Source organism: Misgurnus anguillicaudatus, chromosome 3 (genome assembly GCF_027580225.2).
Source record: "Misgurnus anguillicaudatus chromosome 3, ASM2758022v2, whole genome shotgun sequence".
NCBI classification, from domain to species: Eukaryota; Metazoa; Chordata; class Actinopteri; order Cypriniformes; family Cobitidae; genus Misgurnus; species Misgurnus anguillicaudatus.
Genome location: NC_073339.2, coordinates 848998 through 876248, shown reverse-complemented (window position 1 = coordinate 876248; position 27251 = coordinate 848998). Strand labels below are relative to the sequence as shown.

At 39.6% G+C, this 27251-nt stretch overlaps 2 protein-coding genes across 9 annotated transcripts; one reads left to right on the top strand and one right to left on the bottom strand.

Moving 5' to 3' along the window:
• Window positions 1-309: 309 nt before the first annotated feature.
• sh2d3a (SH2 domain containing 3A) lies at window positions 310-10157 on the bottom strand. 5 transcript variants are annotated; one of them, XM_073866386.1, is made up of 16 exons: window positions 10004-10157; window positions 9783-9922; window positions 9490-9607; window positions 9198-9411; window positions 5589-5622; window positions 5285-5401; window positions 4395-4538; window positions 4058-4320; window positions 3845-3927; window positions 3482-3756; window positions 3056-3400; window positions 2869-2984; window positions 2620-2791; window positions 1210-1321; window positions 886-1071; window positions 310-804 (listed from the first exon to the last, which is right to left on the bottom strand). In XM_073866386.1, the coding sequence occupies exons 2-16, from the start codon at window positions 9870-9872 to the stop codon at window positions 626-628; spliced, it is 2448 nt and encodes an 815-aa protein (XP_073722487.1). In that variant the 5' UTR covers window positions 9873-9922; window positions 10004-10157; the 3' UTR covers window positions 310-625. The 5 variants fall into 5 exon arrangements, with proteins under 5 accessions (XP_073722487.1, XP_055060031.2, XP_073722488.1 ...); XM_055204056.2 differs by having other exon boundaries at window positions 310-801; XM_073866387.1 differs by having other exon boundaries at window positions 5589-5619.
• On the top strand, window positions 9216-27251 carry LOC129443820 (proto-oncogene vav). 4 transcript variants are annotated; one of them, XM_073866382.1, is made up of 29 exons: window positions 9216-9325; window positions 10152-12153; window positions 12228-12344; window positions 12865-12981; window positions 13063-13121; window positions 13208-13273; window positions 13353-13458; window positions 16535-16630; window positions 17360-17428; window positions 17586-17689; window positions 17936-18035; window positions 18148-18261; window positions 19836-19886; window positions 20011-20097; window positions 20188-20273; window positions 20901-21036; window positions 21115-21224; window positions 22554-22655; window positions 23652-23746; window positions 23835-23857; window positions 23940-23982; window positions 24060-24196; window positions 24449-24514; window positions 24705-24736; window positions 24926-25038; window positions 25119-25204; window positions 26348-26480; window positions 26576-26721; window positions 27074-27251. In XM_073866382.1, the coding sequence occupies exons 2-29, from the start codon at window positions 12067-12069 to the stop codon at window positions 27125-27127; spliced, it is 2535 nt and encodes an 844-aa protein (XP_073722483.1). In that variant the 5' UTR covers window positions 9216-9325; window positions 10152-12066; the 3' UTR covers window positions 27128-27251. The 4 variants fall into 4 exon arrangements, with proteins under 4 accessions (XP_073722483.1, XP_073722486.1, XP_073722485.1 ...); XM_073866385.1 differs by lacking the exon at window positions 9216-9325 and adding an exon at window positions 9441-9457 and having other exon boundaries at window positions 26621-26721; XM_073866384.1 differs by lacking the exon at window positions 9216-9325 and having other exon boundaries at window positions 10152-10316; window positions 11676-12153.

Sequence of the window (27251 nt, the reverse complement as noted above, 5' to 3'; positions counted from 1 at the left end):
TGCCTGGTATCAGACACTCTTCTGCAGGCAGGGGGAGGGGTTGGGCTGTGTGCTCTACCCTCCACCTCGACTTTCACAGTGTGCTTGTAGCAGCTAGGAGGCTGCTCAGGTTGCAGCAGCAGTAGAATTTGTCCAGTTAATAGTTGTTCTATCACTGAAATAATTTTAGAGACATTATTTAAAGGTTGAAAAACTACATAGTGTTACTTTAATGTTTAACTCAAGTCTTGTAGTTCAAGTAATTCTTCTTTTTCCACCTGCTGACTGTACAGAGTAGTGACAAAATATGCAAATAAATCAATCTCAGTGTGATATATTAATCTCCATTTTAATTCAAGAAAAAAATGTATATATATGCAGAGACAGATCTTCCTATATAATCACACACAGGTGAAGTGATGCACAGTCACATAGACTTCTGAAGTGAAGGTCAGTGTTTCTCAGACACACGCTGAACTGAGTTAACTGGTCAGAACTTACTGAAGTGAAAATGGCATTTACTTGAATGTCTTTTTTCATCTTTATGCTACAATACATTATAAGAGACGTGTATGTATTGAAACTGAAAGAATTTGACATTGAATGGCTCAGTTCCTGTTTCTGTCAGCAGAGGGCGGTCATGAAATCAAACTTCAGAAGTCTCATCTGGTTCCAGTTTGTTAGAGAGGATGGTGAGGATTCTGTCGAATTTTGCGTAGCGCTCCGTGCGTTCAGCCTTTGCTCCGGTTTGGCCCCAGAGAAGACGCAGAGCGAACTCGGTCTGAAACGCCTCTAGAAGCTCAGGGATTGGCTCCCAGCCAACTGCTAACAATAAGTGACAGGTCAGTCACCCAATCAGATCATTGGTTGTAGTAGTTCAAAGTTTGTGTGTGTGTGTGTGTGTACCTGAGAGCAGATTGTGAGCGTGTTGTGTGTAGTCACTCGCGTGTAGTGCGGCGTTGCGTGCCGACTGCAGCAGGTTATAGAGCAGCTGACAGCCTCTGTCTGTAGATTCAACAGCGTCTTCACCCTCCATCAACCTCAACAGAGGAACCATGTGTGGAAGAGACAATGGCCCTGATACTACTGCATCTACAAGACACACACAACACTCACTGACTGTACATCACACACACATTTACTGTAAACTACACACACATACACAACAATGTTACTGTAAACTACACACGCATTAAACTGTAACAAACGTACACAAACACACTCACTCACCGTCTCCCTCCTGAAGTGATTTCATGAAAGGTTTGAGACTCTTTTCATACTGTACAGCACTATCAGTGTGATTTCTCCTCAGTGCTCTCCATGTCATCTCCAACCTCGCCACCTACACAAACACACATACACATACACAGACACACACAAGTTGGGATAAGTGTATTTTCAGACTGATCGTTTACATGCATGCAACAGTAATGAGAGCGTACTGTGTTTCGCAGCCCTGTTTCTCGAGGAACATCAACACTACACTTGTAACTCAAACTTTGATTTGGATGGAGACATCCAAAATGTGCTGGTATGAACCCATGTAGCAAGCAACCATTGAAACAATTATAATTATGTATTTGAATCAATATCAGGTTTGCACCCTCCATCAATATTGAAACAATATAGACATTTCATTAAACAACCACTATGGTGATCAGCGTTTGCTTCAGTTAAGCCCTTGACTCCTGACTATTATGAAGTAAAATCTCTTTTTTTCAGTGTTTGTATGAAATAAAGCTGCTTTAATGATGAAATTGATCCATTCATGGTTTGTAAATGCACCGTGACAAGGTAAACAAAGAAAATATTGACACGTTCAGACAACATAACTCATCCTACTAATCTCAACGATGGTGACAATCATCAAACTAATTCGGATAAAACAATGAACTACAATTTATGCTGGAAGTCATGGATTAGTTTAGTACTATGTTAATACCCAGCATACATTGCAGCATGATGCTTTCTTTTATTAATCACCATTGATTAGTTTCATAGACTGATTCATGATGTCAGAGATTGATTTAGTAGTTTAACTTTCTAAGAGTGTTTTTATAATTCTGAAAATGACCTGAGACTGCTTCCAACTACCACTGTAATATTATAATTTTTTACACATTATTATCACTGTGCACACACACAAGAAATATTTAGTTAAATCTGCCACAATTAAATTACTTGATAACATTAAATCTTAGCAGATGTATTTTAAACACTGCTTCAACAGCCAAAGAAATCTTAACATTAACACAAGAGTCAATGAATGACCCAACTAAATCAAACACTGATCACAATAATGGTGATTTGTCGAAACTTCAATATTTGTTTTCAATATTAATGGAGGATGCATAGTGATATTGATTCTATGGGATTAACATTGATGAATCAACGATTTTTAACATTGTTTCAATGGTGGCTATCTGGCAGTCCAGGAACAGAGTTTGGAAACATTGATACAGTATGGTTTCATTTACAGATGACAGTAATGAGAGTTAGAAAAAGTTTTGTGCTTGCGTGCATGCGCACTAAATATGAAACTGGAGAGGACAAACATAGGTGTGTGGGTCCATGTGTAGGTTGTTATATATGAATCTTTTGTTTCAAGTGAGAGTGTTTCTGTTTACAAACATCTGGTACCTGTGGCATCTCAAGGGCCTTCATGACGGCAGAGAAGGCGTACAGGTCGTGTGTGGTGTCACGTAGCTCCTGTGCCAGCTGGATAGTCTTGTGCAACACAGTCGCCCTCTGACCCACCGACCCCGTACAGCCCAGAAGATCCACAGCGACGCCCAGAGCCAGCACATGATGCCTGATAAGAACGTCATGTGACATCATTATATCATCATGCATACCCAAATATCATCGCCATCACACATAGACACCCACCTCTCCAGCAGGTCTTGTCTTAGTTGACCTCCATGTGGCAGTGTTATAAGCTCTAAACCGGTTTCAACTCCCATGATTCTCTTTAGTTCCACTGTCACACCTGTGACACGTGCCACCTAAAAGAGAGTATTCATGAGGATGTTTCATTTCCATAGTGTTTGCATTGGAAATGTTGTGTACGCTGTACCTGACAGTTGACACTGAGCATGTGCAGTGCGCTGGTCTTGGCGTCGGTGCGAGCGAGCAGCTCTTTGACTTTGACCAGCGTGCTCTGTTCCAGCGGACGGTTGTTCTCCGGGAGCAACAGCGAGCGAAACTCATCCAGACGAAAGCAGGTCGTCGTTTCCGTCTGCGGACGTTCGAACTGCCAGTCTCTCTCGCTCCCTGAACTCTCCCTCTCTTTCTGCTCCTCCTCAAGTTTCTGCGCCTCCAGGAAACCAAAGCTGGTTTCGGTGAGGCGCGCGCGGCTGGTCCATTTCTCTTGAGCGCGAAGGCGTGCCGCGTGACCTTTGGGCAACATAGTAATGGGGACCTGTGTGATGTCAGAGATGAGCTTGTTTTGTCTGTTCTTAAGACGAGTTTTGAATCATGTGGAGATCGCCTAACGTCTCACCTGAGGCACTAGTTCACCGTAAAGGCCCCCGGGGTCCGGTGTTGGATCATCAGATGCTGGGGAGAGGAGGATGGAGATTCTCAGTGGTTTGGGCGGCGCTCGGCAATGCAGCTGTCCATCAGAGCCGCGAAGAGGAGAGCCGCCGAGACTCGATTGGCTGGGTGGAGCTGCTGTACAGGAAGTTCCTGGGCTGAGCAGAGGTTCACTTCCTGTGCGGAACACTGGAGAAATAGGAGCAGTGCTAGACTGCTTTGACAGACACATTTGAGGCACACCTGCAAGACAAGAAACAAACATCTGGTTACTTTGATGGGCTTACCTCACGATGGGTACAGCTAGATGAACATGTGTTGTTGTGTATACCTGTCCGTAGGTTGCTGTCAGATTGTGCAGACTGTAGTGATGGTCTTCCCACTGTCTCCAGGTTCGCAGGCTGACTGCCACTCCTATCACACACACAAACTACACATTACTATGACAACTGTACATATACTCATGCTCTACATTAACAACATACACACAAATACAGTTGTTTTATTTTTGTGTTCTTTTATAATATTCGTGGGCGTGTTTTACCTGAGCAGGTTGTTGACCTGTAGCATGTCTTTCTGCGATGAGCTCAGGCTCCGCCTCTTGCTCTGACCTCTTGTCAATTTAGACGATTTCGCAGCCTGGCGCTCATTGATGACACGTAGAGGCAGGGTGCGTGTCATTGGATGAATGATGATAGCTCCTATGGAGTTTGAGACCGGCCGCCGCCCACCGACGTGAAATCGGATTAACGCGGGAATGTTGTCAAACTGATCATTCTCGAACTGAAAAAGCTCTCGAGTATAACCCTGCACACAAACACGCAACCCACTCAGTATCTGAGTGTTAATTCCACTGACCAAAACATTGACAGACGGGCTACCTGTTTGGGTCGCAGCACCACTCGTATGATTTTGAAATGTACGTGTTGATTTTTCCACATGCAGCTCAGGACGTAGTCGCCCGGACACGAGCTGGAGTCTCGCACCAAAAAATCACCATCACTACACAACAGCTGCTCGGCACCCTACACAAACACAGACACACTTATACTACAAAACACAACACAAATATAGTAGACAAACATCTATTATAGACTCTCTAGAGAGAGAAATTTTGTGTTGTTTCATTACATGATGGGTTAAAAAATGGACAAACTCATCCGCAGTGGTTTACATGAATCTAGAAAATATTCATATTTAAACGCAACCCAGCATTTTTATAGACGATACAAATTTTTATTTAAAGTGACTAAATGTTTTAGCAACTAGTAGTTTTCCTAAGCCCTTGTTATAAAATACTGCGTAGAAACCCTTCTAAATCTTTTTTTTTTTACACAAATCTGCAGCAATCGGACAAGCAAAAGAACTGCTCAGAACATCAAAGATCGTTTTTATAAATATAAACATTACCATGGATTTTTGAATACGCACACTCTACGATCAAATCTGTGCATACGCACGCTTTATAAATGAGGCATTTATGTTAATTCAACTTTACATTTTAGTTTACAACTTTACAAGATTACACTTAAATTTAAGCAAACAAGATTTCCAAGCAAGAAATTTAGGCAAACGAGTACGAGCAGCTTTCTAGAAAGGTTTCATTTTAACTGTCCAATCTACTGTACAAGGCAAGTGAGAAAGCTTGATAAATTATATTTTTTAAGGTGGACCGAAATGGTCATCATTTGCCTAAAGATTTAAACAAAATTCATTTTCTTGTATCCTACAGGAAAACAACAGCACATGATTGGAAGATACAGATCCACACCTCACGTGCCAGCTGTCCGTGATACCAGGCGTGACTCCTCAGATCATCAGTGCTCAGTTTGAGTTCCTCTTCCAGTTCCTTCTTCAGAGAGTCCATGTCCTTCAGCCCAGAGAACACCTTCAGAAATATTCAAGAACAGAAGAAGCACTAAAGTCCTAGTGAGGTAGAAACATCCAGACTTTCAAATCTCAATACACATCATTATATTAGACCCAAACAGGAGGAGAAAACAAAAGCAAAGCAAATTGCTGAAAATGTAAAGTTTTTAGTTCCTCTTAAAATTTGTTCAGAAGAACACACTTACCTGACTGATGAAGGCCGACACACTCTTCCTCCTGCTGAAACACAAAACAAGTCATTCTTTCATTGAAATCTGAGCAGGATGACATAATAACTCTACTGTACATGATGATGAGCTGATGTAAGGCTCTGGGTCCACCAAAGTGTTTAAAGTCCCCATGAAATCAAAATGGACGGTTCTTATTTTTTATTGCAATGTTCAAAAAAAATCTTATGTGCCCTCATAAACTTTAATCTAAATGTTCTCTTGTGGCGGACATTCACTTATGATATCAGCTAGGTAGTCGTAACCAAGTGGTTAGAAAATCGGGCTTGTAACCCGAGAGTTGCCGATTCGAGTCTCATGGCCGGCAGGTTGAGACTGTGGTGCCCTTGAGCAAGGCACCTTAACCCCAATTGCTCCATGGGCGCTGAAGGCCACTGCTACGCAGAGGTCACATTTCGATTATGAGTTGCATTCTTGGCAAAGCATGTCACACTAGACAGCTTGGCCAGAGCATCTGTTAGCCCCGCCCCCTCCAACTGTCAGTCTGCTGCGAGTTTAGTTTCCAAATGAAATGCTTACTTTTCTTTATCCAATCAATTCACAGTGGATATAATAAGCCACACCCACTCATTTTCTTGTGCGATTTTCCATTTCACTCAGAAATACATCATAATTGAGAGGTAAAGTCGATTGCGACTCTAAAAGAGCTGTATGTATTGACCGTAGCGGCTGAACTTTGGATTGCAGTCTAAATTAAAAATATTGGCGACCCGCCCCCTCTCAGCTTGCCAGATACATACAGGAGTGCAACTGATGATCAAAAGCATTTGTTTATCTGCTCATATTCAAGTTTGCAATGTTTTTTGTTGATGGCTCATTTTGGAGGTTGCATCCATCGGAGGTCATATTTATGGCCCATTGCGGTCTCATTAAAGCAACCATGATAACTGGCCACCGAGTTGTTGAAATACACTATTGGGTAAATTGGCTGTGGGCAGGATCACACAAGCCAAAGTAAAAACAGACAGACAACAGAAAAAGATACATGAACTTAGCATGTTTAATCAATGTCTACGAATATATTATAGGTTTTTTTTTATTTAGTTCAGTCAAAATCCTACATACAGCTCCTTTAAATGTGACTGAAAATGCCAGGCGATGCCGACTGTGGGCACTTGCCAGAGTTTCTACAGCTGAATGCCTTAGTTGCTGTGATACTTCTGTTTTGTTTATCATCATTGTTGTGGGGTCCACTGGCTAGTTGGTGTGGTATTTGTCCCGCCCCTCCACCACTGTGATTGGACCACTGAGTAAAAAGTGACATTGACAAACTGAGTGGCAGCCAAACAGTTGAAAACATACGCCAGCCGCAGCAAAAATGCTCCGGTGGACACAGGGCCTAAGTGATGATGACAAATGATGCCCGATGATGTCACCAGGCCAGAACAACCCTCTGTAAGCAGCAGGTTATATCATTTCATATGTGACCTGCAAAATGGGGCTTTAATAGCGTTTCCTTCCCGCTCATTGTGTCCTGTGGACATCAGGGAATGTCCTGCAATAACCTGTTGTCATGGTAACGGATGTGATGGGCTCTTCCTGACCCACTGGACTCAAGGCTATCTAAAACAGCCAGACGATTGACACCCAAACCTTGAACTCTTACACCTTAAAGTTCTGTGATTTATCAAAACATCGCTATAATAACATTTTCTCAAACGTGTAAGATCAAGTCATTAATTTTTAGATATTTAGTGTATAAGTATTTTGCTTTATGGTCATTTGCTATGACATGGAGGCATTTTTAGACATTATAACCATATATGGTAAATACTACAATACTATACCAACATAATACTTTTCTGCATGTCATGAATTACACTTTAAATATCATGAACATGGTTATCAATCTGTATAAGTAACCAACACAAACGCTACAACTTTTGTATGATTAGAGATTAGAGAAAAAAAAGTTTTAGTTCATACAAAAAATTGTGCGTCTGATCAGAACTTTGAAGAAACTTTTTATACTGCAAATCCTACAGTAGCACATATTGTTCAGACAGCCCTTGTATAAATTCTCAGTATCAAAGGTCTCAGATCCTTCACAAACACCGGGATAATCATTAACAGCAGGAATACCAGGATCTTACCTGGAAAATCCCAAATGAACCTCTGCGGATATTTCCTCAGCGAGAGCTCGTGGTCTGGATCTTCTGCTCTACATGAGGCTTTCTCATATCAAACTCTTCAGTATGTTTAAAAGCACAAACACTCAGCAGATCTCCTCACAGCTGACGAGTTCGCGCACGTCTTCTTGCGCACGAAGACGCGCCGTTATCCGCGAGCGCATTCTTCACATTCCGCGCTCGCTCACTTCACCTGTCTCTCTGTCGGACTCGCCTCACCTGTCTGTCGCTACAGGGGCCCCGAAACCCGCGCGGGCGAGAGACCTGGATCAGCGTCATCGTGTCGACGCCCTTTTCACCAGCAGCAGAAGCGTTGCGCAAGACGCTTTTATCAGCCGCGTTCACGCTCTACGCGCGTTCGTATATAATAAATAAGAAAAGTAAAAAGTTGTATTAAACTGTAGTAAAACTCATTACACTGAAGTTAATACATTTGTTAATACGATTTTCTATTATTAAAAGGATAAATACTGTAGTATACTTTACTATAAAAACCTACAGCTTAAATTGTAATATACTGTAGAGTGATTAGTAAATTTTTATCGTACAGTATTCTGTACTTTATGGTTTTTGTAGAATTTTTTAATCTATATCAACCATATTTTTTAAACCATGGGTAATTTTAGGGTATATTTACTGTACCAATTTTATGAATAGTTTACTACAGTTTACTACAGTATTTTTAATTGTGGAAGTTTTAATCAAAAGACAACTGTGGATATGAAGACCGCATCTACTCAAGACTTTAACTTTTTTACCATCTTTCACATTTCACAAGACTTTAAAAATAACACAAGCATGAAGTATAAAAGTATGAAAAGTATTGACCAAATTATACACAAATCAAAAAAACTGTTTCTTTTAGTCTCAGTCACAATTCTGGTTATTCTCTCAACCTTAATAAAGTTCATCCTGAGATGTTTTCAAACATTTATGTCAGACACTAGTTTTTTCCTTCAATATCTGCTCAAATTCACCCAATGTCATCCAAATATGCTGCTGTTTTTTTATATTTAGTAAAAATATTCAATATCCATCCTTTAAAGACACTAACCCAGCACTAAAGCTTTGACAAATTCATAGATTTAATTCTTCCTCAAACAAGCTCATGTTTTCCATCATTAACCCTTAAAGTATGACATAGTCATATAATAAAATGAGAAAAAAAACTCTGTTCTTATAGCTCAACTGGTGTTAGCCACGCTAATGTTTTGGGTTTGATAATAATAAAAAAACTGAATGCACTTTATGCCAAATTCAGTAAAACCCAGTTTAATCCAGCTCCTAGAAATTGTGTTAATGTAGCCAATCAGATTGGAGCTTACACGTTTAGGAAGCCCTTCTAAATCTTCAATTTAGTTTTGACATGAAATCATGCATTAATTCACATTGCTAGACCATTCCTTGTGTTGATTCTGTTTAAATGAAAGATTAAAACCTGAGTTTGTGTTTGACAGAGAGGGTGTCGTCGTCTTCTTGGATATGCGGAGGAAGATGAAGGCAGGGGGTGGAGTCTCTATAGTTGTCACGGCGACGCAGACGCGGCACGATGCTTCGACGGAAGAGGTTTGTGGTGGGTTTGACCGGGTCGAGTGATGATGTCCGAGAGTACTTCCGGTTCGTTTTGCATGCGGCTTCTGTCGAGTTACTCTCTGTGGAGGACACAATGAAATCATTTCTACGCACGACAGTCAGACTGTGATTTCCTAAGATGATGTGTTTGTGTTTACCTTCGTCTTGTTGTATTCCCTGCTGTTGTTTCTTTAAATGCATTATGATGGTTGTTATGTGATCTGGATCTTCTACTCCCATCGATCTAAGATCATCTTTTGTCATGTTCAGGAGACCCTACACACAGCACACATGAAAACATTTTTTCAACGTACAAACTTACATGTTGTGCGTCTCACTTAATATGAACAAATGCATGTAAAATCATAGATGAATAAGAAAAGTGTTGTTTGAAATAGTTGTCAATATGCTGACACTAAATGTATTTATGAGTCACAAGCAGACTGTTTACCTCGAGGCCATAACAGTGTCTCTCCAGTAAACTGGTGTACTGAGGCAAGTCGATCAGTCTCAACCACTGTGCTATAGAGCGATTATTCATGACTCAAATCTACAACTCACATGAGATGAACAGATCTTCCTCCATTACAGCTGAGAGAGAGAGATATTTGCAAACATGTCAAAGCTCAGACTCAGATATACACACAGTTAATTTTCTGGTTTTGTTCTTACCTGTGCTTTAAATCTTCTCTTTCTATTCTCCTGTCATTTTCTTTACGTCTTCTTCTTTAAATGTTTTAAATTTTCTGCATGCATTCTGTGTGAACTTGTGTCCAAATCTCTCTGACTTTATTTCAACTGTCTTACGTTTCATTTCTAGCGGTTGCTGGTGGTAGAACCTGAGGCGCTGCCTTTTAATTGGCTGGTTCACCAGCCATGGCCTCTGAGCCAATCACAGCAAAGGAAACTGTGTGTCGAGTTATTGCTTCAGATTGCAAGTTGAGACACATTCAGTCATTCTCAAGAAAACAGCAGTCTCTGATTGGTGAGTGTTAGAGGAAACATCAGATTAAATGGTACAACATGGAGCTAGCAACTCTAAGGTCATGGGTTTGATTCCCAAGAAAACACAGATTGATGAATGTAACATCTGATGAATGTGTTTGTCAGATGAACAGATCAGGTTTTTTTAATTGTCATTCAGTGGAAATCATCGTTGTGTTTAGTGTGTCACCGTCAAGCAGAATTCTCATTTAATGAGGTTTTTTTTTGTTTTAGATACTTTTTCCGACTTTATATATTTACATCTTTACAGCAAACAGCCTTAAACCAGCTTTTATATTATTTTGAACTGTTAAAGCAGACAGCTTTAAAACAGTCTTAAAGCAATCTAAAAGCAAGTCTAAAGTTTACAGCAGGTTTAATGCAGTCTTAAACAAGTCCTAAAGTGGATTTAAAGCAGTCTCTGTTGGTCTTGGACCGGTCAGACTGTTGATTGTTTTAGAAAAGCAAACTAGCAAGCAGAGCAACAAAGTATCTTACAAAGCCATGTTTTTATGTCAGCATGGTTTTAAATCTCATAAAATGTCCTGATAGTTCAGTGATGTGATTTTTGTGTAGTTACATCATTACACCAGTAAGTGGTGTCACATTTACTTGATAGTCGTTCTTTTTCATGGGTACTCGGTTTTGGGCCCGCATGATTTTGAGCCAATCACCTGAGTAATACTTGCTTTGGGTGATGACATATTAACAGCACTGATTGGCTGACGGCGTGACAAGAAAGTGCCGAGACCTTCACTAGTGATGTCAGAAGCAGCAGACGTACAATATTTATTCATTCATGCTTATAAGACGCACTTAAGATCAACCCGTCACTTCTACAGCATCTGTAATAAAGTGAAACAGACGAATAAAGCAGATCAATATCTTTAAATATATTTAAGAAATGAACGTCATGACATTTACTGAAGGATTTAGACGACTTTTAATGTTTAAATTAACACGACAGTATTCTTCTCCAAAATGAAACGATGTATTTGCATAAGAATCATCAGCCTAAGTGTATGTGTGTGCGCGCGTGCATGCGTTTTCATGCAACAGTGCATCTCTGCTCTTTGACTGCACAGCTGTGGTTAGTAACACATTTACACATACACACACATACACAAACACACACACACACACACACACACACACACTAACCTGCAGTCAGTCACACTCATATAGAGAAAGCCGACACACATGCTGTTCACATCTCACACTTGACTTGCAAAATTTGGGGTTTATATACCCACATGTAATTGTTCTCAAGAGCTTGAGTTTGTGAGTTTGTGTGTGTGTGTGTGTGTGTTTGAGGAAAGAGGAAGTTGTGTGCAGTTGAAAGGTTTCCTCCTCTTTGCAGATCTGCAGAGCACCACTGACAGAAGAATAAGAGAGACGGAGAGAGAGAGATACCAGAACAGAACTGGACGCAGAATCAGCACGAAGACCAGAGACAGACACTGTCTACAGCATTTAGTTTCAATCTAGTAGATGAATCTATTGCAACTAGTTTTAGCTTTACTCTTGAGTAATTTGAAGTTGGATAAATTGACTTTACTTGTAGACGTCCATTGGTCCTCGCTGTCATTTCATTGACTACAGTAGATTCTGTGCGTGTAGTTTGCTGTTTAACATTTCGGGAATGGTTGATCTGCGGTGATTTTAGGCCAGTAAAGATTTGTCTGGTCATCTGAGAGCAGAACTAGTTATAAGACTGAGGTTGATTTGAGGTCATCTCACCTGGTTTGGAGATGGAGTTGTGGAGACAATGCGCCAGCTGGTTAATTCAATGTCGGGTTCTTCCTGACAATCACAGGGTAACGTGGGACAGCGCACAGGTGAGTGTGTGTATGAAGTGATGTCTGTCTACATGTACCCGTGTTATCTAACCCACCCGCTGTGTTTTTGACAGGTGTGTGACCTGGCTCATGCTCTGAGAGATGGAGTTTTACTCTGTCAACTGCTCAATAACCTCCTGCCACAGTCAGTCAACCTGAGACTGATTAACTTGCGTCCTCAGATGTCTCAGGTACGTGAGAGAGAAAGAGAGAGAGACGTGTCATATCATATGAAAATAATGTGATAACAATCATCGATGCTTCTATTCCATTTTAGTGTGTTTATTTGTGTGTGTTTGTCTTCACTGGTTAGTGTTTAATGGTAAACTTTTATGATAGACATGCGGATACACAGATTCGGGAAAGTGTTTGTACAGTAATGATACTTGTGGCTTTACAGCAGTAGTTTTATGAACTGTCTTGCATTACACTTCCTTATTCTAACTTTTACTTCCTCCAGCACACACAGACACACAAACATAGACACACATGTGCACACACATCGAGCACAAGGCTGTGACTCAGGAAACAGTTAAACTGCACATAAAGATGCCATTTCTCCATTTAGTCATGTTTCATATTAAGTGTTAATTTTGGTGACTCTGCAATTTGTCACAGTGTGTCTGTGTGTGTTATTTTGTGTTTTGCTTTCCTGATTTCTGACACTTTTTTTACCTCTGTAAACGATTTGTTGTGTGTGTGTGTGTGTAGTTTCTGTGTCTGAAGAACATCAGGACTTTCCTGTGTTCGTGTCAGGAGAAATTTGGCATGAAGAAAAACGAACTTTTCGAGGCCTTCGACCTTTTTGACGTGCGAGACTTCGGGAAGGTTTGAATCATTTTGATGTGCGATTAATAAAGTAGGTGTGATGTCACTGTGATGTTCCTCTAATGGATGTTTGTGTGGTAGGTGATTGACACGCTGTCCATCCTGTCACACACATCGGTGGCCGTACAGAGAGGTTTCCGGTAACACAAACACACTGACGCACAATTGAAGTCTTTTGAATCAAGTATGTTGTCCTCATATCTCTCATATTCATTTTGTACTGCAGGCCGTTTCCAGATGAAGCATGTGTTGGAGATGATGATATTTACACTGGCCTTTCAGACCAGATCGAGTGAGTTGTGTGTCATTGTGTGTGTGTGTGTGTGTGTCTGTATGTGTGTTCTTGTGCTGATTGTCACTCCATCACACAGTGATACAGTGGAGGAAGATGATGATCTTTATGACTGTGTGGAGGAAGAGGATGATGAAGGTGATGATGTGTATGAAGATCTGATGAGGACAGAAGAACCAGAAACAGTAAGACACACACACACACACACACACACACACACACACACACACACGTTTTTACATTTGAATTAACCACCATTATGGTGATCAGTGTTTGGTTTAGTAAAGCCCTTGACTCATTTGAAAGTTAAGTTAAAATTGGTTGATTTTTATGAAGATATAAAGATGAGACATTAGGCTTCTTTACACGATGAGGTCGTTCCTTTTGTTACTGTTATAAATGTTTTGGTTTGTAAATGCACTGTGACAAAGTAAACAGCAAAAGATACTGACACATTCAGACATCATCACTCATCCTACAAATCTCAACAATGGTGACAATCATCAAACTAATTCAGATAAACAATCAACTTTAATGCATGTTGGGAGCCATGGATTAGTTTAATACAGCGGTCTTTACTATTTTTTCATGAGAGCAACACTGATAGGTCACAGTCAATAGGAGAGCCACTTTAACCACAAAGTATCAAAAGTCACATGCAGTCATAAATAGTATGTCTAAACAAATAGTATGTTCAATTGGCTTGCAAAACCAGGTTGTTTAAACTTTGTGCTGCATATAATGCAATAAACACAAAAGGGTGAATAATTCTTCTTTATTATTTACCAGCCAAATTTGTAACTGAGACAAGAAGATTTCTCTTAATACTTCGCATTCTTATAATGTGCGTATGCAGTGCCCCCCGAAACACTAGGGGACACCTTTCTCTTAATTTTATGCGGCGCTGCACAGAACGATTGGCGAGTGACAGTACTGTCCCGCGAGAGCATTAAGTTTGCATAACAAGCAGTCTGAGCTCTCTGTACTTTGATGTCTTGACAATGGCTCAGTGTAAGCGCCGCATGCAGTTGAACACGCTTATCAATGTGCGTCTTGATATAATAGGTATGGTTTTCTAACGTAGTTTGCGTCCGGAACATAAAAGAGAGAAAAAGCGCATGCCTGCATGATCATATCACCGTATTATTTTTTGCCATGCGAGCCAGAAATTAAAGCATTGCAGCATGATTCTTTCTTTTGTTGATTGTCACAATTGATGAGTGTCATAGACTGATTCATAAATGTCAGAGATTGATTTAGTAGTTTAACCTTAAGTGTGTTTTTATAATTCTGAAAATGACCTGACACTGCTTCCAACTAGCACTGTAATATCATACATTTTTTTACACATCATTAAGTTAACACTGTGCACAGACACACACACAAAATATTAATTAGGTAAATCTACAACAATTAAATGATTTGATCACATTGGATCTTAGTTTTCTTTGCAATAGCAGATGTATTTTAAAACACTGCTTCAACAGCAAATGAAAACTTAACATTAAAACACAAGCTTCAGAGGTCCAACTAAAGCAAACACTGACCACTATAATAGTGGTTTGTTGAAATTTCGAAATTGTTTCAAAATTAATGAAGAGTGCAAACCTGATATTGATTAAATGGGATTAACTGTCTTCATAGCCCTAATTTTTTATTGAAATTATTCTGTGACTGTCTCTCATTCATGACCTGTCTCTCTCTCTTTCTGTCTCACTCTTGGCCTGTCTCGTGCCGATCAATTTTAGTTTTTTTTTTCAATTTAAGTCTGCTTTATTGGCATGACAAAACATGCACATTTGTATTGCCAAAGCATTTGCAGCTGGACTATGTACAAATAAAACTAAGTGTGCTAAATTAAAAGTAAAATAGTAAGTTATAGAAAAGTTAATGAAATAAAGCGTAAGAACAAAAAGCTAAACACAAAGTTAAAAAAGTAGAAAGAAGAATTAATACATGAAGTATCTACATAATGGAGATCACTTTCACTTCCTCTCTGCCTGTTTCATTCTCTGCCTGTCTCACATTCTGTCTGTCTGTCTCACTCTCTGCCTGTGTCACATTCTTTCTGTCTCACTCTCTGCCTTTCTCACTCTGTCTGCCTGACTCTTTGCCTGTCTCACCCTCTGCCTGCCTTAGTAGCCTGTCTCACTCTCTGCCTGTCTCACTTGCTGCCTGTCTCACCCTCTGCCTGCCTTAGTATCTGCCTGCCTCACTCTCTGCCTGTCTCACGTTCTTTCTATCTCACTTTCTCCATCTTAGTCTCTGTCCATCTCACTCTCAGTGTGTCTCGTGTTCTTTCTGTCTCACTCTCTCCCTGTCTTAGTCTCTGTCCATCTCACTCTTAGCGTGTCTCGTGTTCTTTCTGTCTCACTCTCTGTCTGTTTCACTCTCTGTCTGTCTCACATTCTTTCTGTCTCACTCTCTGCCTTTCTCACTCTGTCTGCCTGTCTCACCCTCTGCCTGTCTTAGTTGCTGCCTGTCTCACTCTCTGCATGTCTCACGTTCTTTCTGTGTAACTTTCTCCCTGTCTTAGTCTCTGTTCATCTCACTCTCAGCGTGTCTCATGTTCTTTCTGTCTCACTCTCTCCCTGTCTTAGTCTCTGTCAATCTCACTCTTAGCGTGTCTCATGTTCTTTCTGTCTCACTCGCTGCCTGTTTCCCTCTCTCCATGTCTCACTCTCTGCTTCTCCTACTCTATGCCTCTCACTCTCTGTCCGTCTCACTCTCTGCCTGTCTCACATTCTTTCTGTCTCACTCTCTGCCTGTCTCACTCTGCCTGTCTCATGTTCTTTCTGTCTCACTCTCTCCCTGTCTTAGTCTCTGTCCATCTCACTCTCAGCATGTCTCATGTTCTTTCTGTCTCACTCTCTCCCTGTCTTAGTCTCTGTCCATCTCACTCTCAGCATGTCTCATGTTCTTTCTGTCTCACTCTCTCCCTGTCTTAGTCTCTGTCCATCTCACTCTCAGCATGTCTCGTGTTCTTTCTGTCTCACTCTCTGCCTGTTTCATGTTCTTTCTGTCTCACTCTCTCCCTGTCTTAGTCTCTGTACATCTCACTCTCAGCATGTCTCGTGTTCTTTCTGTCTCACTCTCTCCCTGTCTTAGTCTCTGTCCATCTCACTCTCAGCATGTCTCGTGTTCTTTCTGTCTCACTCTCTCCCTGTCTTAGTCTCTGTCCATCTCACTCTCAGCATGTCTCATGTTCTTTCTGTCTCACTCTCTCCCTATCTCACTCTATGCCTGTCTCACTTTCTTACACAGCAGAAGGTGGGGGTGGACAAGAGAAGTTGTTGTCTTGAGGAGATCAGGCAGACAGAAGAGAAATATACCAACACATTGGAATCAATACTTCAGGTATGTACATAATTCAACATGAAGTCAAAATGTGCTCTTATAATTCATGTTCCTGGTCTTATGGTGCATAGTTCATCATTGCACATTATTCTGAAGAAGAAGAAATGTCTATGGCAGAATTGGTCACAGATGCCTTGTTTATGTTGACTGTAAGCACACAAACCTGTGACACAGATAGCAACATTAGTGCATGTGAACCCTAGATATCTCAATCGTTCATTTTCTTTACGTAGTATAAATTTAATGCCACTGAGTCAACCTCATTTTAGGTGATTCTGCACCAATTTGTCAGCCACATAAAGTGCAGCATTAACAGTTTCTCATCTAGCTTTCATTTCTACATTCTTTGAACTCTTTATTGTCCACTGAAGAGGGAGATTCTCTACTGGGTGTCCACATCTGTGCCCAAAACATCTAGGTCAGCAGACCATTGGGCTTGTTGTATGATGGCTTGGGCTTGTTGTAAAGGTCATTTAAACTTGAGACCAGTTTTTTAAAGATGATTCTGATGAAAAGAAAGATGTCAGTCACAGAAGTACTTAAACTGAAAGTGCATTAGCAGCTGAGGTCTGTGACCACTAACCAGAAACAAAGTCGATCTGATGCAAAACTCTGATCAGCATTCAGTTATGATGATAAAAGGATATCCATTTAATGTCATAAAACTCAGATGAAGTGATACAGAATCAGATGAGATGATAACATTGACTCTATTGTGTTTTATTTTAGCACTTTCTGAAACCATTACAGGCGTTTTTACAACCAGTTGATGTTGAAAACATTTTCATGAATATTCAGGTGAGGTGTCTGTCCATCCATAAATGAACGATCTCTAATTACGTTTATTATTTCATTGATTCATTAAACTCTTAATCATTCATCCATCCATTTATCAATATATGAGTGATATATGAGTATTTATGATAAAGCTGTGTGTGTGTGTGTGTGTGTACAGGAGCTAGCAAAGACACATCAATCTCTTCTTCGTGAGATTCAGGAATCTATACTTCAGTTGGGAGCAGAAAATCTTTATCAGATCTTCATTGACTATAAAGAGAGGTAAGACACACATGCACACAAACAAACACAAACACACACACACACAAACGCGCACACACACACACACACACACACACACACACACACACACACACACACACACACACACAAACACACACACACAGAATGTTTACAAAAATACAGTAAAACTGTAACACACCTAAAAACATCATACAACAGTTTTTTAACATTACAGAATACCAAAACTGTGTGTGTGTGTGTGTGTGTGTGTGTGTGTGTGTGTAGGTTGTTACTGTATGGTCGTTACTGTAGTCAGGTAGAAGCGGCTACCAAACACCTGGACAAAATCTCCAGTACAAGAGAAGACGTCAAAATGAAACTAGAGGTAATAAACAATACACCATACTCACTGAGACTGTGTGTGTTTATCAGGAGTGTTTGAAAACACACACAAACACACACTTTTGTTTATCAGTTTGTTTGTTATTATTTATCAGGAGTGCTCTATGAGAGCGAATAGTGGCAGATTTTCACTGAGGGATCTGCTCATGGTGCCAATGCAGAGAGTCCTGAAATATCATCTACTACTACAGGAGCTTATGAAACACACACACACACACACACGTGCGCGTGTATAGCTATTTTTTTGAGAGGAGACTAATTCAATCCCCCGACCCTTACCCTAAACCCAACCATAACACAACTCAAATCCTTCCCCAAAACCCAAGTCTTAGCTCTCAGACAGCCCTTTAAATGGGTGCCAGAAAGTGAGTACCAGCCAAAATGTCCTCCATTTAATCTCTTTGTCTTCACTCCAATGGTCTTAAAAAGATATTAAAAACATTGAATCAATATCACTGTTGCACCTGTGAGGTTGCTATAATGCCATGTTTGCTATATAGCAGTGCTTCCCAATCCTGGTCCTCGTGCACCCCCTCCCAGAAAGTTTTAGATGTCTCCTTATTTAAAACACCTGATTCGACTTAACAGCCTCCTTCCAAAATGGTAAACAGGATTGGGAAACACTGCTCTATAGGACAATAAAACAATACAATTTCCAAAAAGTACAAATCAAAAGAATTTTGAGTTCTTGAGACATTCATCCTTTTATCTTACCAACCCTTTGATTCAAGATTCTGTCATGATGGCACAAAAGGCTATTCTCAAATGTTAAAACAATGAAGTACTAAGTTAAACTAGTGTATCAGTTATACGCACAGAGACATGAATATTCAACATATGACACTCAACAATGGTGATGGTCAACAAAAAAGTTTCATGTCATAATGCATTCTAGTTGAACAGAAAATCTTTTAAGCTTGCTGTCTTTTACTGACAGAAACTTCTTTTTTATTTTTTGCAATCAGCCAAATATCAAAAAGCAAGCAACTTTAGCTTAATTAAAAAAAACATCTCTCACTTTACAAGCACACAAGTGTTTTGAAACACTCTTGCATAGAGAAAGAGGAATTAACTTAATAAAGTCAAGGGTCCAACTAAAGCAAACACGGATCATCATAATGGTGATTTCCAACTAAACATTTTCAACAAAGTTCAACATAAAATGTTAATTCTTAATAAGAGTGATTGTACATGTATGAAAGAAATGGTTTGTGAAGTTTGCATAATGGTTTGATTTAATGTCATTAATGTTGATTTTTTTTAAAATCTACATTTAAAATCATTTTGGGTGCAAAAGTGATATTGATTCAATCCGATTAACACTGATGCATCAACTTCTTTTTGCTTGCTATCTGGGATGTCTTTTCATCTTTTCAACCAAATTTAGATGTTGTTTTGACGTTTGGCTGGTCAATTTTTCAACTTGACCTACCTACAATATTTCATTGAGGCCATACTTTCATGTGTCTGTTCTATCTTTGATAGATTGAATGAGATGAAATGAATGTAAAAGATGAAATGAGATGTTAAAAGTGACTCAGCATATCTATATATGACAAGTAAAGTGTTAGATGTATTTGTGTGGTTAGAAGTGTTATTATACTGCACTACATGTACAGCAGATTGAAATGACTATAAATTATTTTTGATAAACTGAAATGCATATGGATGTAAGTGTGGAAGATTTACTTTCAAATGAAATTGATATTTTGAATCGGTTAATGTAAAATCTCGGACTGTTTTTGTTTTGTATGCGTGACTGCAGGAGCTTATGAAACACACAGTGGATCAACAAGAGAAAGAGAATTTACGTAATGGATTAGATGCCATGAGGGTAAGTGTGTGTGTGTGTGTGTGTGTGTTTGACATGTACATGATTTATATTGTTTTGAGATATATGTTTCTCTGTAAGTTCAAGACTGTCATGTCTTTGTATTTTTGTCTATGTGCGTTTGTAGGATTTAGCTCAGTGTGTGAACGAAGTGAAGAGAGACAATGAAATTATTCGGCAAATCACAACATTTCAGCTGTGTATTGAGAACATGGTAAAGAACTTAAGTGAATGATTAATTTATTCTTTTATTTTGTTATAATTTATTTTGCTGTTATCATCATTGCCCCGTCTCTCTTTCTAGACTCAGTCTTTGGCGTTGTTTGGACGCCCAAAAATAGACGGAGAGTTCAAGATCTGCAATCCAGAGAAGAAATCCAAACAAGACAGGTGAGTGTGTATGTGTGTTATCAGTGTGTAACACTGTGTGTGTTTGTGTAGGTATGGGTTTCGCTTTAAATGGGTCATAGCGTGAAAATCTTTTTCCATGTTGGGTCCACAGTGGTTCTATCAACCTAGAAAACCTGGAAAAGATCAACCCAGTAAACCATTCTCTGCAAGCATGTGAAAAAATAGCTCATTCAGATTTCTCATGTTTGTGATGTACTGTAAGTAGGGAGTCCAATTATAATAAAAATAATACCGCCCCTTAATCTGCACTATTCAACCACGTCACTGCAATTGAGTGCACAGAGGGAGAAAGATTAAAGGAAAATAGATAATCGACAGCACAATTAAGTTTTAATTTCGACAAACCATCATTATGGTGATCAGTGTTTGCATTTCATCAGCTCATTTGCATTTTAAAGGACACACCCCAAAAACAGCACATTTTGCTCACACCTACAAAGTGTTAATTTTAACATGTTATTATAAATGATCTGTGGAGTATTTTGAGCTAAAACTTCACATACGCACTCTGGGGACAGCAAGGACTTATTTTACATCTTTTTAAGTCTCATAATTAAGCTTGAACAAAGTTCTTATAGTGGTTAACGTGTGTGTGTGTGTGTGTAGGTATGGGTTTCTCTTCGACAAGGCTTTGTTCGTGTGTAAGAAGCGCAGTGGGGAGACGATGGAACTGAAGGAGTTGATTGAACTTCAACATTATCAGCTGAGAGATGAACCTTCAGGAGATCGAGACAGCAAGAAGGTTAACTGTTCTCATCTTTCATCAGTATAATTCTGCTTTATCTCCAGCTCTGTATTTAAACTGTTTGTTTGTGTGTAGTGGACACACACGTTCCTCCTGATGGATCTGTATGGTCAGGGCGGATATGATCTGTTCTTCAAGACTCGTGAGCTGAAGAAGAAATGGCTGGAGCAGTTTGAGATGGCACTGTAAGTCTTTTAACATCTTCTTCATTTAATAATTTATTGTCACTTTGGTGTTTATCAGCTGTCACTGAATCGTGATAGGGTTAATGTGGTTAATTTGAACCGACTTTATACATCCACCGAAAGCATTTTTAGATACTGCCAACTTGTCAAATGTTCTTATCAGAGTCTAAAATAATATTTCAATAAATACCAAGTTCGGTCATGAAACTGGTTCTCATAAAGCAGGCAGCACGGCAAATCAAGCTTCCCTTCATACGGTATTTAAACCTTTTCTGTCCTGGTTTATCTCAGTGCAGAGTTTCATGGGATTATTTGTATTCCCACCTCCTCCCCAGCACCACCTGCCTAGAGCTTCTCCCTATTCCCTTACAGCAGCAGTGTATTCCTATCCTCTGTAAAGATGTGCATGATTCACCAAAAGCCTTTACTTATGCCAGCAGCAGCAGCAGCAGTAGTGTAGCAGATCTAGACCACTAATGGCGCTTTATCATTGTAATGTACCCCACGGGTGGGTCGGGTTAGCTTACTTTTGGGGGCTTTTTCTCTAGGTACAGTACGTAGTACCCGATTCTTTTTAGTACCACCTTAGTTGAGGTTCCAGGTGAGCTGAGCTAATACTAAAACATGAAGTTCATGCTTACGCACTCTCGAGCAAACCTGTTGTCCTCGTGGTTTGTTGTAAGTTCCCAAACTCCCTTAAAGTGGTGAAAATCATTCACAGGCTGAGAATACAGGAACACCATAGCAGTGTTTTCCTTGCAGTTTGTGGCAGCACATCAGCGATGCGCACGACTGCATGTATGCACGCTATTTTTGCAACTTTAAATGAGGCTCAGCGGAGCGTGTCAACTAACGGCACGGTTCTTTGTACAAAAGAGATATAAATGCAATGTGCAAACATCTATTTGTGGTGGTAAATTTAGATTTAGTGGCGGACTGACAAATAAATGAATGTATGCTCGCTCCCACGTTTTGTATGATGTCACAGCAGTAGGCAGTGCAAATATAACGACACGCCTATAATCCCTAAAACTCTGAAGTGCTACTAAACTCAAAAGAAAAGCTAACCGAGCTAAAGTATGGTGAGCTGACACGACCTGACCGGTGGGATACTATGCAATGGAAAAGCGCCAAAAGACAAAGCTTATGTACATTCCATAGTACATTAAAAAGTTTTACTTTCTAAGAGTTGAAATAATCAAGCATTCCTCAATCAAGTTCATTAAATCTGTGATGATCATATTACTGCTGCTTATGAAGTGATGATTCTGTTAGATAGGTTCTGAACTTTAGTTATTGATGTATGTTGGTATTGTGTTGTGTGTGTAGATCTAACCTGTGTCCAGAGAACAGCACTGCTAATGGACATGACTTCCAGATGTACTGCTTTGAAGATACCACATCATGCAAAGCCTGTCAGATGCTCCTCAGGTGAAGAACCTACTGTGACATCACGGGTCCAGTCTTGATACTTATGCTGCGTTCCAAGCGACCTGTAACCCGTAAATTACGACTTTTAAAACCACGAGTCACCACTCCGAACTGGGAGTACATCGATCTAGTACGAGTTCACGGGTGGGAAGTCACGGGTTTGACTGCCGTTCCAGTGCACTTTCACAGGTAGAAGGTTGGAAAAACACGGGTTACAGGCTGCCTGGAACGCATAGAGTCGTGAGTCGTGGTTTTGAAGTCGTAATTCACGGGCTCAAAAACCTGCCTGGAACGCAGCATTAGATTGTAAATTACTGACGTGTAAACGCGATAAGCGAAATTCGAGTTGATTTTAAAAGCGCTTTTCTTTGATAAGATTCTTCTAGACGTATAAAAGTATTTCTTTAAAACAGTGTGGCTGAAATCACATGTTGAGATGTGGTCAGGATATATAAACACAAGGTGATGCTATACTAAATGTTGCAAGCGCAACTATCACGAGCATCTTACAGATAAAGTGCAGGCTCATATTTGTCATCAGCAAAGCATTTGCGCTCAGTTTAAAACAGCATTACAATAAAGAGCCTAAACTTTATTATTCAACTGAAATGTTCACTTTTATTGTAGACGATTACATTGCATAAATCATGAACACGCGCAGAATGATACAGCATTTAGCTCTTTGTATTATTCACCTATGATTTTAAGCTATTATAGTCTTTCCAAGGACAAAAGCAAAAAAAAAAATTTCCCACAAACTCGTGTTGGTGATATATCGATCACGCTTGTGTGCAAATGCAAACATTTTTGTGTTCTTCCTCAAATTATTGATAAAGGAAGACTGGGAATACTAGGCCTAGTTTGTTGGGTGAAAACTTTAAACAAAATCCAAAATGATTGCAGGCTTGGCACAGCCCTTGTGATGTTTCTGTGTAAATCCTTCTAATGAAGTCAAACTGAAGATGATATGAACTCATTTGTCTGTGTCGTCTTCAGGGGAATCTTCTTTCAGGGATATCGCTGTACGCGCTGTAAGATGGCCGCTCATAAAGAGTGTTTGGGTCGAGTTTCTGTGTGTGGACGTAATTCTGGTGAGAGTAAACTGAGACGCAAGCGAGAAATAACTGTGAATTTAACCGTGTGTGATTTTATTAACACGTTTGTCTCGTTGATTCACAGAATCGTCAGGAACGTTGAAGAAGGTTTGTTTCTCATACACAACAATCTTTGCACGCCTGTTGTATACACATTGAACATAATTTGAGCGTTATTTGATGTTTTCAGGGTAAAACACTGAGGTTAGCCTCTCCGAGACAGACTAAACCAGGTACAGAAGCTACTTAAAACATGACTGAAGATGAACTATACACAGTACTGGATGTCTCATCTTCCCAATCTTTCCAGGTCTGCCAAAGATGGAGGTTTGTCTGGATTATTATGGTCTTCCTCCTCCTCCGGTGGCGTTCGGTCAGCCTCTTCAGCTGACGGTCGGTGATGTGGTGGAATTGACTCGAGCTGAGGTGGACTTACAGTGGTGGGAGGTGACAAAAACTACTTTTTAATTCAGTTTCAGAATGTTTCATTGACAACTAATGATAAAACCCCAGAAATGCTGTTCATGACGTCAGGACAGATGGTTTCGTTTTTCCATCAAGCATTCTGTTTGGTTATGATGAAAATGAAAGATTATGTGATGGATTGAACATCAGAAATGTCATTTATTTGATCATAAACGTGTGTTTCATTTCCATTAAGTAGTCAATGTGTCCCTGAACAATGTGTTTGTATATCAGGGCAGGAATCTGACTATAGGAGAGGTGGGCTGGTTTCCCTGCAGTAAAGTTCAGCCCTATCTACCAGTAAGTCAAACCTCCTGTGCTCATGCAGGTCATTTATTCACTGCTAGTATAATTATCATTTATATTTATGCATGTGCCAGCTGCTTTTATCCAAAAGTGACATTTAAACTATACATTTCATCTTATATAACTATACTCATGCACAATTATAAACATGAATAAATTAAGTGTTTTTGTCTGATGTGTATAGGGACCATCACCAGAGTTAACAGGACTCCCCTGGTAAAACACACACACACACACACACACACAATAACAAACACACACTGAAGGGTCTTCAGGCCCACTCATCTTATCTCTGAAGATCTTACTGTACATGATGATTGATACTCGACTGCAGTATTTTATAACTTCTCTCTCACACATGATGATCTCTGTCAGTATGAAAACGTGTGTGTTTGTGTCTGTCAGGTTCGCTGGTAACATGGACCGGTCCGGTGCTAAAACTCTGCTCATGCCTCGATCCGACGGCACGTTTCTGGTGCGACAGAAAGACGCTGGAGAATTTGCCATCAGTCTCAAGTACCTTAATCACACCGTCACACAATGGTTGACAGCTGTCAATCAAACAGCTCCATCAGTAACATGTCTGTCTGTCTCAAGTTCAACATGGACACCAGACACATAAAGGTCACATATTCTGAGGGTCTCTACAGAATAAATGAGAAAAAAGCTTTCAAGGGCCTGTATGTAAGTCAATGAAAAATCGTTTTCTTCAAGTCCTTATAGATGGTTATATCGGATGCATGCGCGTTGCTGTTGTTATGCGTTTGACCCCAAGTTAACTTTCAGTCTATGGTATGTTTATTGGTCTGGAAATCAATCTGGTTCTGGATTATCTCCTCTAGGACTCTGTTGTTATTAATCGTCTGCAGATGTAGCGCAAGTTAAGTTTGATCCACAAAAGCCGTTTCTTTATGTCGTTGCCGTTAAACCGTCTATATAGAAATGAAGAAGTTGACTTCCAGAATTAAATCTACTGAAATAGCAGATCGGCACTTCTGCAATCTACATACAGACATACATACAGCTCGGGTTGCCAACTTTCTCACTCTGAAATACAGAACCAAAGATGGCCTGCCGCAGCAGTGCATTTAAACCATTTCTCATAATGATATATAATCTCCTAATTAAATATTCATTTATAACTCTTATGCCTTGACAACATATTACAGCAAGTACTTTTAACAAAGTCTTTTAATTGAACCATTAATATCTGTCTAAAACAAAACACTTGCGACTCCCACACCAAAGGTAAAAAACATTATCCTTTTTTATTGTTAATCTTACGCGTGACAAACTAAAACTAACATAGATTCTGGTATTATTTGACCCGTTTCGTTGCAAAACCAGATAAATTTACATTTTTGTCAAAACATGTTTATTATTATGTTATCATGTTATTATTTATTTTTATGGTGCTACTTAGCTGTATTTTTTAAGTTATGAAGGTTTAAATCAAAACAAACCAACTGCAGTTGAATTGAAATTAATTGGAATGCACAACCAAAAAACAAGATTTCTGAACAATTAAAAAAACGGTGGTTATCTCGTTTTGCAACGAAACTCTTCACATGTTGATTTGACAAAAATGCTGCATATTTTTTAATTAAAGTTACTTTAAAAATTAAGTTTAACAATTTGAACTTGATGTTATAAGTTACGTCAACTTTTCACAAGCCAAAACTTAAAATGGTAGGTTGAATTTATTTGTTTTTTTACAGTGTACGGGACAGTTATTATTTTTTATTGGTAGTGCTGTCTATGTAGTGAGCTCACTAGTGTGTTTGCATGAACATGAGTTATATGTGTTTGTGCGATGTTGTGTTGCAGGAGCTGGTTCAGTATTATCAAGAAAACTCACTGAAAGAATGTTTCAAAGACGTCGACTCGAAACTCCAGACGCCCTACAAACAACCTGAACAAAACGCAACAGTGAACACAAGCGCACCTGCACACAACACAGGTAACACACATTTAGTAACAAACACACACACAACACAGCTCTGTATTCATTGTGTTTGTATTAAAAGAGCATCATGAGTGTGTGTGTGTTTACAGGTGAACGTTATTTTGGCACTGCTAAAGTTCGCTATGATTTCTCAGCCCGTGACCGAACTGAACTGTCCCTGCGAGAGGGAGACACTGTGAAAATCATCTCAAAGAAAGCACACAACGGCTGGTGGAGAGGAGAGGTCTATGGCCGGGTATCATCACACACTTACACATACACACAAGTGTCATCATTTACATTCATCCTCGTGTTGTTTAAATCAATCGACTCTTTCACCGTGAGCTTATTAACATATTAAAATCATACCACAGTTTTGTGTTGAAGAACACGCTGAAATGTAAGTAGTGATTATCATTTCATCTCTCTACATATTAAACTGTGTCTGATGCATCTTTACACATCATGTTTGAATCTATGAAGTCATACAGGTTAGAAACAACATGAGGATGAATGACAGAACGATTAGATTGAAATATTAATTCAGACAGACATTATTTACTCATCATTGTTTTGGTCACGTACACTAACACACGTCTTTGGTTTAGGTGGGGTTATTTCCTGCGAATTACGTGGAGGAGGAGCATTCAGATTACTGCTGACACCATCACTTACCATTCATTATATCATACAGACAACAACACTTTTAACATACTGATGTAACAAACACTGATACATTATCAATGGTTTACATTAATAAAGACAGAAATCAGATTTACACTGAAA